The following is an 11906-nucleotide window of genomic DNA, read 5'->3' on the forward strand; positions in this document are numbered from 1 at the left end:
AGCTTTCATACTAGAAGACGGCGTACGCACAACATTTATAAAGTACGTACGCAAAGAAAATCTCAGATTTATAAAACTGTGCGTACGCCAAGTCCTGCGCACCTTTTCTTTATACATCCCATCAAAGGTGAAACTGAGCGGAGATGAATGAGGAACACACCACACCCACCCACAAATGAATATACAGATGACTCTAAAACGCCTTTGTCCTGAAGAAAAAGGACAACTGCGGCAGCAAAGAAAGAGGGAAATAAAAGAAAAAGAAGGAAAGTGCACGATCAACTCGTCAATTTATGATGTATAAATCTGTAAAAATAGATTATTTTGGTCGTTTTTTTTGGAATTAGTGATAAACACAAAGGAACTAAATGTCAGGGTCACAGCGACTGCTCTCATATTAATATTGATGCTTAAAAAACTGGCTGTGCATTGATAGTTGATCCTGTGCATGTTTTTTTTCTGGTGTAACATGTATGTTTAGACATGACTGATCCATGTGAGCTGAATTTACAGATGATTTCAACAATCTATAAGTGTCACACGTCATCATCTACACACATTACGCACAAAATAAGCAGACAGAGTTCACGGAGTTACTCCATGTAACCATTCATTACTGTCACTGATTGTGTTGTGGATGCTGCGCCTTTCTCTTACGATGAAAGGCGCAGCGGTGGCGGAATAACTTTTTCGTAGTTATTTCGTTATCGTGTGGATTAAAATGGGATAAAGAAAATGTTCTACTCAACGTTCAAGTCCCGTTTTCTACAACAAATGAGTCTGTAACTTTATTTTGTGTTTAAAACATTATAGACTGACGTGTGTTCATGTGTTCATGTCAGCAGCTGTGTTTACATCACTGTGTTACATAAAGAAAATATTCATCTGTGGAAAACTAATTTCAGTAATTTGCTCAAAGTAAATAAGTGAGTCTCCCTCTCTCTCACACACACACACACACACACACACACACGTTCGACATTCATGACTTGAGGGGACATTGCATTGACTTACATTAATTTCTTGGAGACTTACTCTAACCTTAACCACAATTACTACTGGCCTAATCCTAACCCTAACCCTAACCCTAACCTCAACCTAACCATGAAACATATCTTCACCTTAAAATGTAGTAATTTACGTTATGGGGACTTGCTTTTTGTCCCCACAAGGAGGACAAGTCCCCATAATGTGACTGTGTAAACAGGTTTTGGTCCCCACAACATTAGTAATACCTGGACACACACACAGGTCTGTAGTGTGTGTGTTCGCTCACAGGATCAGTTTCGTCTTCAGTGTCCTCTCTGATGTTATCCACATATGTTCAAACGTACGTGGTGTATCAGTATTGTTTGTCACAGAAAATTCATGTTTGTCACTGTAGACACATTAATAATATTATTTTCAAACACTGTGATAAGTTTCAGAGCTTAATATTGCAGCGTCTCCACCTGACAAGAGTTTGCGGAGCTCTCGGCAAATTCTCACGGCAGCTCGAGAGTTTGCGCTGCGATGCGCAAACTTCCACGCCAAGTACATTTTTATACATGCCGTCTGTGCGTGAAAGCAAGCGTACGCCGTCTTTTTGTGCGTACGCACGGTTTATACATGAGGCCCCAGGACTCTGCTTCAGTATTAACAGTAGTGTCATGTTTGTACATTTACACACCTTAAATATGGAGTCCAGGTCTGCTCCATGCTGCTGGACAGACTGACCACTGAGAACCTCTGTCCTCTGCTGATCAACTCTGAGGAGAAAAGATTCAGTGTCATTTACTAAACAATCATTTGTTTCTACCAGGTTTTCAATGTGCTGCACCTACGATTCTTCTTCAGCCAAGTTCACATGACATGAGTTTGACAGGTTGAAGACAAAAGTCCCTGAAGGACAGTCTCTAGTGTTTGTTATGTGTGAAGTCTCAAAGACACAATCAGAGAGGCTTGTCCATGAGTCCCTGACCAATCACGGACTCTGACTAGATTTACTGCTGGAAACGTATTCAGAGACGAGGACAGGCTGAAGAAGTTTAGTGGAGACAGAAAAACAACATTGGTCCACCAAAGAGAAGAAGAGTGTTTTTCTGGATTCAACATGTTTTGGACTAGACAGGCTCCCCCTGGTGGAGGATCATGTAAGTGTGTGTTACTATGTGTGAAATTCTAACATCAGTTCACCATGTTTTTGTCCATCCTTGAAGCTAATAAGACGATCTATAGACCGGTATCTCTTCATGGACACACAGCTGGGTCCAGAATGTCTTGGGTCTGCATGGGTCTGGGTCTGAAATTCTCAAATATTAGGTGTCTCTGGTGCTACATGGTGGATCATTTGAGTTGTTGACCTGTGAAAACCTCCACCCTCCATCATCTGACCTCTGTTCTTGTTTGAAGGTCACAGGTTGATCCATGGACCAGTCACTCTTCATGGACACACAGCTGGGTCCAGGTCCAGCAGAGTCTGGTCCCTGTTGATGGATCGTCCTACAAACACAGGACATGACATGTAAATACAACATCTGCTGTGATTGATCTCATTAATGATCTACAGTATCAGGAGACACAAGGAAAACAGGTTTGTGTCAGAAATGGTTGAGTGTGACCCAGATGGTGTCAAACACTACACTGATTAACACATTTAAGACTTCCACATCTTCAGTCAGATCACTTTACCCAAACTCAACCATGTGAGCCAGGACTGTTCCACAATTCTTCAACATTTCTTATTTTTTCATGGGTCCAGATCTGAGATTAAATGGGGACGGGTCTGTTTGGGACTTGGGTCCAGAATGTCTTGGGTCTGCATGGGTGTGGGTCTGAATTCTCAAATATTAGGTGTCTCTGGTGCTACACGGTGGATCATTTTAGTTGTTGACCTGTGAAGACCTCCACCCTCCATCATCTGACCTCTGTTCTTGTTTGAAGGTCACAGGTTCATCCATGGACTGGTCACTCTTCATGGACACACAGCTGGGTCCAGGTCCAGGTGCGGCAGAGTCTGGTCTCTGTTGATGGATCCTCCTACAAACACATGATGTGTAAATAAAACACTGAGCTGTGACATGGAGACGAGTCACATGATCCATGAGATCCTCATCTCACCTCTGACCCTCATGTTCCTCACACAGAGTGGTTTTAGGGGGCGGAGCTTCCTCTTCACTGTCCTTGATCTGATTCATAGCAGAGCGCCACCTGCTGGGAGAATAAAACTCGCTCATTACAAGTTCTGCTAACATGGGTGGACCACATTGACCTAATGTGGGCCAGTCAGCAAGAAGACTTTTTTTAACCACAGAATTGGCCGACATGACCCTCATTGGCTGACTGAACAATCGGCACAGCCCATTGGTAATGGACTGTCAGTCACTCAGTTACTGGTTCATTTCAAAGAGCCGTTAAAACGATTTGACTCGTTCGTGAACGTCACAGCTCGACTTACAACTCACTCAAGACACTGTTTGCATCACACTTTACAGCCCTTCACTGCAGGTGAGTCCACTGGTTTAACAGAAGAGCCCGCCCTCTGTTGGTCAGGTAAGAAGCTGCCCAATAGATAGATACATATGTATGTTAAACATCTGGACTTTGAAGAGATGTCGTTAATTGTGACGATTGAGAATAAACGTTTGATTTAACTTTAGTTTCTTAAATCTTATCAAAATATGACCTCGTCCTCTGGATCCTTTTGTTTCACCTACAATGGCTGTAATCTGTTTTAACCGGAAACATAAAATGATCAGTCACTATCTGATAAGAACATGATGGATCTGTAACAGGGAAGTGATTGTTTTGCAGTTAGCAGCACTAGCCAAGTTAGCTGAGAGAGGATCCACTTTTCAGACAAAGGTCAAAGTAAAAGAAAATGAGTTCATATCTTGGGAATTATTGAACAGGAACACGACTCTCTCTACAAAAACAAACACAGTGAACTTGTAGAAAAGTCTTTTGTTACAACCAGGTGACGTTTGAGCTCCAAACAACATCTGGTCGTTAACAAGAGTTTGTGTTTATAGATGTTACATTTAAATATGTTTGATGTCAAACCATCACTCAGTGAATTAAGACCATACAGAAGTTCAGCTCGTGGGTTCTGAGCATCCACGTGATTCCAGTGTGTAATATCACATGTCAACCAGCAGATGTCAGCATTTATACTGTGTCAGCAGAGCTGCTTCAAAAGGGTTGGGCCTTCTTCACGTTCAGAGGAACCAGGACATGTTCACATCCCATAATAAGACAAGTTTGCAGTATTACACCAGACATTTAAGCCTCTCTAAGTCACTACAGGGTCAATTCATTCTGTGTAAAAACCTCAGTCCCTGAACAAGAGTCAGTGACGTGAGATTCATGAGCTTCACAGTAAAAACATCACGTCCACTCAGTTACAGTGTTGTTTTCGTCTACGATGACAAAATTATTTTGTTGACGCCCCTTTTTTTTAGTAGAGTCGGTCGCGGCGCACCACCGGTGGAGGAAATTTCATTCTGCCCAACAGTAATCTCCATTACTTATTGACCTAAATGGATTTGTTAAAAGACTATACTTCTTTCTTTTTTTAAACTAAAACTGACTAAAACTTTTTTGAGTTTGACTAAAATTGGACTAAAACTATCACATATAGAAAGGACTAAAACTAATCAGCGTTCTAGTCCAAAAAAACGTTTTAGCTCAGTTACAAAGTTCTTTTTCACATGTGTGATGAGATGAGTTTAGTTCTGTTACCTTGTGAAAGCAGGAAATGATCGTCATGAAGCTGCTGAACGTCTGTGAAGTGATTCTGCTGCTGAACAGCGAACAAAACACAGACCAAAGTTTTCTCAAGTGTCATCTGAAGGAAATGTGATGAATGTGATCAAATAACTGCTCTGATCTGAACTTTACACTCAACTCCATCAACTGCAGTCAAATATTAACAGAATCAGATCTTATCACTGAACAATGATCTCGACACATAAACTTATACAGTTCTAACTCTAATCGACTCGAATTTCCCATCAACTGCTTCCTTCTCAGCCCCAGAGGCACCTCTCCCATCTCTACCTGTACTGGCAGGTACTGGCGTTGTCTTAACAGCCCCACTGCAGACTCTCAGCGCCTGTGCCTGAATCACATCCAGCTTCTTAAGCCTTGATCTAGCAGCTGACCCATAGGCAATGCTGCCATAATCAAACACTGATGGTATTAAAGCCACATACACTAGCTCCCCAACTCCTACCTGTCAAACATCGCAACACATTGATCACTTTTTTGCATTTCTCTTCTATTCTACCAATATGCCCTGCCCATGTTAACTGTGAGTCAAACACTACACCCACAAATGTAAATGTTCCAACTCTTTGCAGCTCATTCCCGTACATTTTCAGTTTCATTCCTTCCTCTCTTGGTTTCCTGCTAAAATACACTGTCTAGGTTTTTTTCCACTGAGAACTGGCATCCCCAGTCATAGCCCCACTCCACCACCTCATCAATAGCCCCTTGTACTTTGCCCACAACATATGCCACATTCCTTCCTCTTTTCCACAAGGCCCCATCATCCACAAAGAGTGACCTACCTATCTCCTCTGGTACTTTTGAGAACACGTCATTGATCATTAGTGTAAAGAGTAAAGGGCTAATCACACTCCCTTGAGGGGTCCCATTCTCTACTTAATCCAGTTGTACACCCTTCCTCTTATACCCATCTTGCACAGCTTTATTAATAATCCTTCGTTCCACATCATATCATATGCTTTCTCAATATCAAAAAACACTGCCACTACTGCTTCTTTATTTGCCTGTGCCTTTCTTATCTCTGTCTCTAGCCTTATCACTGCATCCATTGTGTTTCTTCCTTTTCTAAAACCACTTTGCCAGCATTTCTGGTTTTTCAAGATCATATGTTAATCTTTCTGTTATCATCCTTTCCATTATTTTGCACAGATCTGATGTTAAGGCTATTGGCATGTAACTAGTGGGTTGTGTGGGATCCTTACTGGGTGTTCTTTTGGGGACCACTACTGCTTCTTTCCAGGCACCTTGTTGTACAATAGCAGCAACTTTAATAATGCTCTCTCTCTTGTTTTAGCATTATATTGCATATCTTATCTTTCCCTGGGGAGGTTGGTCTTGATTTATTTATTGCCCTCGTCATTTCTGCCATAGTAAATGGTTCGTCAGTTGCTTCTCCTGTTTCTTCCCTCCTGTCTAGCACACCTGGATACTGACTCATTGTTTTCTCTCTCTCTCCTCCTTCTCCTCCTCCTCCTCCTCCTCCTCCTCCTCGTCCCCTCTTCTGATAGATTTTCAATGCCATGTACTCTTGCAAATGACTTTGCCATCATTTCTGTCTTATCCCTGTTAGAAAGTGCAGTCTCCTCCCCACACATCATGACCGGATAATCCCATACCTTTCTATCTCCCCCCATCTTTTTTATCATTCCCCATACTTCTCCTACAGGTGTCGTTCTTCCTATTTTTTCACAAAATTCTCTCCAGCTTGCCCTCTTGGCCTGGTGTATTGTTCTTTTCACTGCTGTCTGTGCCTTCTTATATTGGACTAGCTGCTGCACGCTATGGGTTCTTTTGAGTTGTTTAAATTCTTTTTTTAACAGCTTGACGACATTCTTCTGTCCACCACGGTACCAGTTTCCTATTTATCTTGCTCTTACTCTGGGGGATGGCTCCCTCTGCTGGCCTTAAAATTCCTGAGGTTATGTTCTCATTTATCTCCTCTATATCTCCTGAAACATCCACTCTTGTCAGTTCTTCCTCACTCAACTCCTGAAACAGATCTCATTTTGCCTTAGCGTATACCCACTTTGGGATTTGTCCACTCACACTTACTTCCATTCTCTCTCCTACAGAACATGTCACTGGGTAGTGGTCACTACCTACAGTGGAATCCGCACAGACTTCCCAACTACTAACGCCCGCAATGGCACTTGACACTAGTGTTACATCTAATGCTGACTCATAACCTGTAGCTGTGTTCACCCTCGTTCCTCTCCCATCATTAATACATACCAAGTTGTGCATCATGTTAATAGTACTTATTGCTAACACTAGCTAATGTTAACTCAAAGAAGAGTCAGCTGAATGTTAATGTTCGCTTCGTGTCCTCAGTCTGAGGACGGCTCACATACCGGTGAGTGTGCGCGACTATCATTTCTATAACCGTGATTTTACGCAATAGAAAAGCGATTCTGCCGCTGTCTGGGTAAAGAAGTGTAGCAGGCGCTATGGAGGAGGTTACGTTGGGAACACCGCAAGCTGCTTGCAGCGCGTTGATCTGCTTGACCTGTCCTTGGCCGCTCTTTTTCCCTCTCACTCACTCTCACACACACGCTCGTTAACATGTCAGTTTTCTCTGTAACATCGGCGTCGTTTCGCTTCTAATACCTTATTGTATTTAACTTTGACATTGTTGAGCTGAGTTGTTGAACTAAACATGTTCTCGTTTTCTATTTTTACAGATCCCTGTGGTGTGAGGAAGCTGTGGAAGTGTAAGTATTGTGAGTTTATCTGTGATAGTAAAACAATTTCTGACGTGTGGGGAAAACCTTTATATTTTCTGTAAAGCAAGCAGATGAACAGACACACGTACAACGCAGACACACACGTACAACACACACAAACAACACTGACACACACTTAAATGCTGTAGGAAGCGTGCAGAAGGATGGGAAAATTGGACAACTGAAGACATAAGACATTATTGTTTCAGTTCTTCATCAGTCTATGTTGATGGAATTAGATATTGTTCTGATATGATGGCCTGTTGGTTCATGCTCAGGGGGGTATTCCATCAAGCAGACTAAAGGCAAAGCCAAGCTTAAATGGCCAAGTCTGGCTAATATGAGTGAGAGTTCGGTTCCATCAAAGAGGCTGAGATAAGCCCCAACTCAGAAACCATGGAAACTATGACTCTGGCTAAGCCTCAACCACGGCTAAGCCATAACTGTGGCTCAGGTTTCCGTTCCATCAATCTGAGCCTCAACCCTGTTCCACCAAGGTGGCTAATGTGAATGCCAGCCATGTAACCATGGTAACTTATGCTGCCGGGCAAACCTGGTGTGTAGCAGGCTAAAAGTGAAGCTTAGCACCATCTATGATTAAAGAATGTCCAATAGACAGAAACAGAGACACACACAACTGTCATGGAATGATAAAATAATATGTAAAACATCAAATATATAATAAAATGTATTAAAGAAATGATTTATACTTATAATTATCTATTATCTATAAGTACATTAAAGAACACTATCACCAAAATAAAATATAATAAAAAAATAAGAAACAAGTAAATACAAAATTAAACTAATTAGCAAAAAATATAATAAAAGGAAATTGAGGCATTGAAAATAAAAGATGGAATGTGTACACCAAACCACAATTAGATGATTGATTTGCTGTCACCTGCATTCACTTACTGTAATAGGGGTCCTCGTCTCCATTGAATTGCTTGATTTGCTAAAATGATTCTAGATAAATAATCAATAGATCTGTCATATGATTATTTCCTATAGAATGATAACCAACATTGCATTTTGTCATGTAATTATCTACCATCAATTGTATGATAAATGTGATGAGTCATGTAAAACACTTTGATTAAATGTACCCTATTATTATCAAAAATGTAAGCAAGGCTACTTTATATAGCACATTTTAAGGTGAGTCAAAGTGCTTTACATAAAATAAGATGAAAATACAACAATTCAACATATAGCATGTGGGACAAAATACAGAAGTAGCACAAATACAGCATGTAAAAATGACAGGCTTAAATGAAAATGATATCAATTCAATACAATTGGCCATGCAGGAAATAAATGAAAGCTATCCCATCGATTTGCATAACAATCAGTTGATAAATGTGGCGTCGGCAGCGAGGCGTCTTTAACTCGTCTGACTGGTGTGTGTGTGTGTGTGTGTGTGTGTTATCTGTCACGCCCTGCAGACGAGGAAACATGTTTGTTTTTATTTAAGTGCAGACAGAGGCTCGTTTACCCGTCGCCCGCTCTCACACGGTTAAAGAGACGCAGGCGTCTGCGTGTGTCTGTGAATAAACTGCAACGTCTTCTTCCATCGTTTTGTTTTTGATACTTTGGTTCATTAAAACAAAAACACGACAAACGTCTGGTTTGAGAAAAACGCTTCAGTGTCACAGTAAATCTCACCTTTAACGTTCTGCAGGAGATTAAAACCAAAGTGTGAGTGAAACTACACCCACTGTTCATCTGTGTGTGTGTGTGTGTGGACACTAACTTAAATCGAGCTGAAAATACCTTTAATACTTTTAAGTTATGGACTGGAATCATGGATGTATTATAAGAACTGGATAGAGCACCGCCCCTCTGGTTGTGTTCATTCCTATGGAGTTGCTCACTCAGCACATATGCCAAAAAAGTTTCTGACTTCTGCGTTTATTTCCTGGTTGTGTAGAGCATGAGCATGCGCAGTAGTGTTACCCCCCATGATGCCTTTCAGCTATGTGAACAGTTCTTATAATACATCCATGACTGTGACCTGTGTGTGTAACAAAGTACAAATACTTTGTTACTTTACTCAAGTTCAATTCAATTCAGTTTTATTTGTACTGCGCCAAATCATAACATCCATTATCTCAAGGCTCTGTACAAAGACATCATGGAGAAATCTGTGACAGAACCAGACTCACAGACGTGCAGCAGCTGCCTCGACCGGTTGGGGTGAAAGAGGAGAGGAGGGGGAGAGACAAGGGGGGAGAGGTAGAGACCAGGAGCAGATACACAACAACTGTATCACGTTCTAAGTTTATACAGGACACTTAGAGTCAGAGATGTGTGATGATGACATGTTCATAGGACTATGATGTCATTTATAGAAGCAGCAGCAGAGACTGTTGATACAAGTTATACTGATAAGCACTTTTAATGATGGCATCATTATAATAATGCTGATGATCTATTCACACCATATTCATATATATTCATATTCACACCCTGAGTGTGAGAGAGTGCAGTCCAGGTCTACAGCAGCATAACCAAGAGCTGCTCCAGGTTTATCAAAAAGGAAATATTCCTCTATTTAAATATTCATATTTCATTGCTCTTATGACTTCTCATGTGTGACATGTCAGGTGTCAGCCTCGTTTCACAGCTGTTATATTTAGTGTTAGTCCAGTTTAGTTCTAGTTATTTTAATCACAGAACAGGAAGTGCTGCAGGAAACGGCTTGAATTAAAAAACAGAAGAAGAAACCTGTTCTAACGGAAGCATTTTTAATCTGGTCCAAGGACGAGGATGAGGATTAGACGTGAGTCATGGCGTCCGTGTGGGCGCCAGAGGAAATGAAAGACACTTATGGTGGAAGAAAGTATTTAAAAAAACAAAAAACGCAGCATCCAAGACAAGAATGTTTTTTTTTTTTGCATGAAATAACTCAAAAAAAGTTACTTGAGAAAGTTTCTGTATGTTGTTATTAACCGTTTAGGTCGGTATAATACATGATGTATTTGTTTGTGTTTCCATAGCAACAGTACCAAAATGACCAGCCCCAAGTTTGTCCAACAGTGAGATAAAGACGTGAAAATGTTCTGGAGATATCGTAGACTAAAACTGACGTAGTTTTTATCAGGTTTGAAGTTTGTAAACAAATAAACAAGAGCTTAATTTTATGAACTGGTCCTTCAAAGTCCAGCTCTTTGAAACAAAGCCTGGATGGTTTGTGTCCATGAAATGTGAAAGTTATAACTTTGTCATAGAGTGAAAACAAATACATCATTGGAAAGGTCTCAGCCTGGAGAGTAACATATGTCAGTATGAAGACTCCACATAACTCCAGCTTTTAAATATTGACCTTTAAACGTTCAACTTGGTGCTTACAGAAAGCTTCTAGTATGGTTGTGAATAAGGTTATGAAATGATATTTCTACTGAATATTTGAAATGTCTGGTACAGCCGAAGTAGTAATCATACTCTATCTAGATAAGGTGTGTTAAGAAAGGGCATAGACGTTGCCTTATTTCTGCTATATTCACTTATATCCTAGAAATTGTGTTTTGGGGCCGACAGTTTTGTGTCCTAAAGTAGGGCTTTAAAATGATATTTCCTCAGAACATATAAAATATCTGGTAAAGCCGAGTTAGTAATCACACTGTATCTACATAAGTACAGTCGTTGTTTTATTGCTGTTATTTTCACGAATATCACCAGTGTTTGGGCCGGTAGTTTTGGGTCTGAAATTGACGGTTATGAAACGATATTTCTACTGAATATATCAGATATCTGTTACAGCCAAATTAATAATTGCATGCATATAGATTATCTTTGTTAAGAAAAAGTAGATATTACAGCCAAAAGAGGAGTCGCACGTTACCGGCCATACCGGGTTGAGTCCTTAGCAACCACCATAGCAACGTACTGAGACGTGAAACAATCAGTAGGGACTTATTATAAAATCATAGCGCCTACATGCTGTGAAAGGTCAGAATAGTCACTGTCTGGTGAATATTTCACCACCTATAGTGAGGCCGGCTAAGCTTTCCTCAATAAAATATAAAAAGTGGGAGGGGGCGCAGGGGGTTCCCTTCTGGGAGCGCATGACGTCACTGGGAATGCCCACTGATGTAAACTCGTCTCACAGCCTTATTATCCGCCTAGTGTGTATCTGAGCCACAGAGGTTGCAGACTACTAGTACAGTACCTATGTGGTCATTTGGTTTGGAGGACTGGTTGTTTTTTAAGCACATCAGAGCAAATCATAGTATAGTATAGTATGGCCAGAGTGTGTATAATGTCTATTTGACCAAATGTAGATATCATGAATTAGAATGATAAATATATAAGAGTTACTTTATTCATCTTCAAACGGAAATTTAAATGTCTGTCAGCTCATCTTTTGACTAGTGTAAAGCCTGATGACTGTAGGTGCACAATATCTCCTGT

At 40.7% G+C, this 11906-nt stretch overlaps 1 protein-coding gene across 1 annotated transcript in view; it reads right to left on the bottom strand.

Annotated features, from left to right (window-relative positions):
* The window catches only part of LOC122761936 (NACHT, LRR and PYD domains-containing protein 12-like), a 19314-nt gene extending 14390 nt beyond the window's left edge, over positions 1-4924 (bottom strand). The window contains exons 1-4 of the mRNA XM_044017127.1: positions 4720-4924; positions 3100-3192; positions 2905-3018; positions 1670-1748 (exon numbers count right to left, since the gene is read on the bottom strand). Coding sequence (XP_043873062.1) covers positions 1670-1748; positions 2905-3018; positions 3100-3176 — 270 coding nt within the window. The 5' untranslated portion in view covers positions 3177-3192; positions 4720-4924. The remainder of the gene's footprint in view (positions 1-1669; positions 1749-2904; positions 3019-3099; positions 3193-4719) is intronic.
* Positions 4925-11906: the final 6982 nt, after the last annotated feature.

The sequence above is a fragment of the Solea senegalensis genome, unplaced genomic scaffold, assembly GCF_019176455.1.
Source record: "Solea senegalensis isolate Sse05_10M unplaced genomic scaffold, IFAPA_SoseM_1 scf7180000015104, whole genome shotgun sequence".
Lineage (NCBI taxonomy): Eukaryota > Metazoa > Chordata > Actinopteri > Pleuronectiformes > Soleidae > Solea > Solea senegalensis.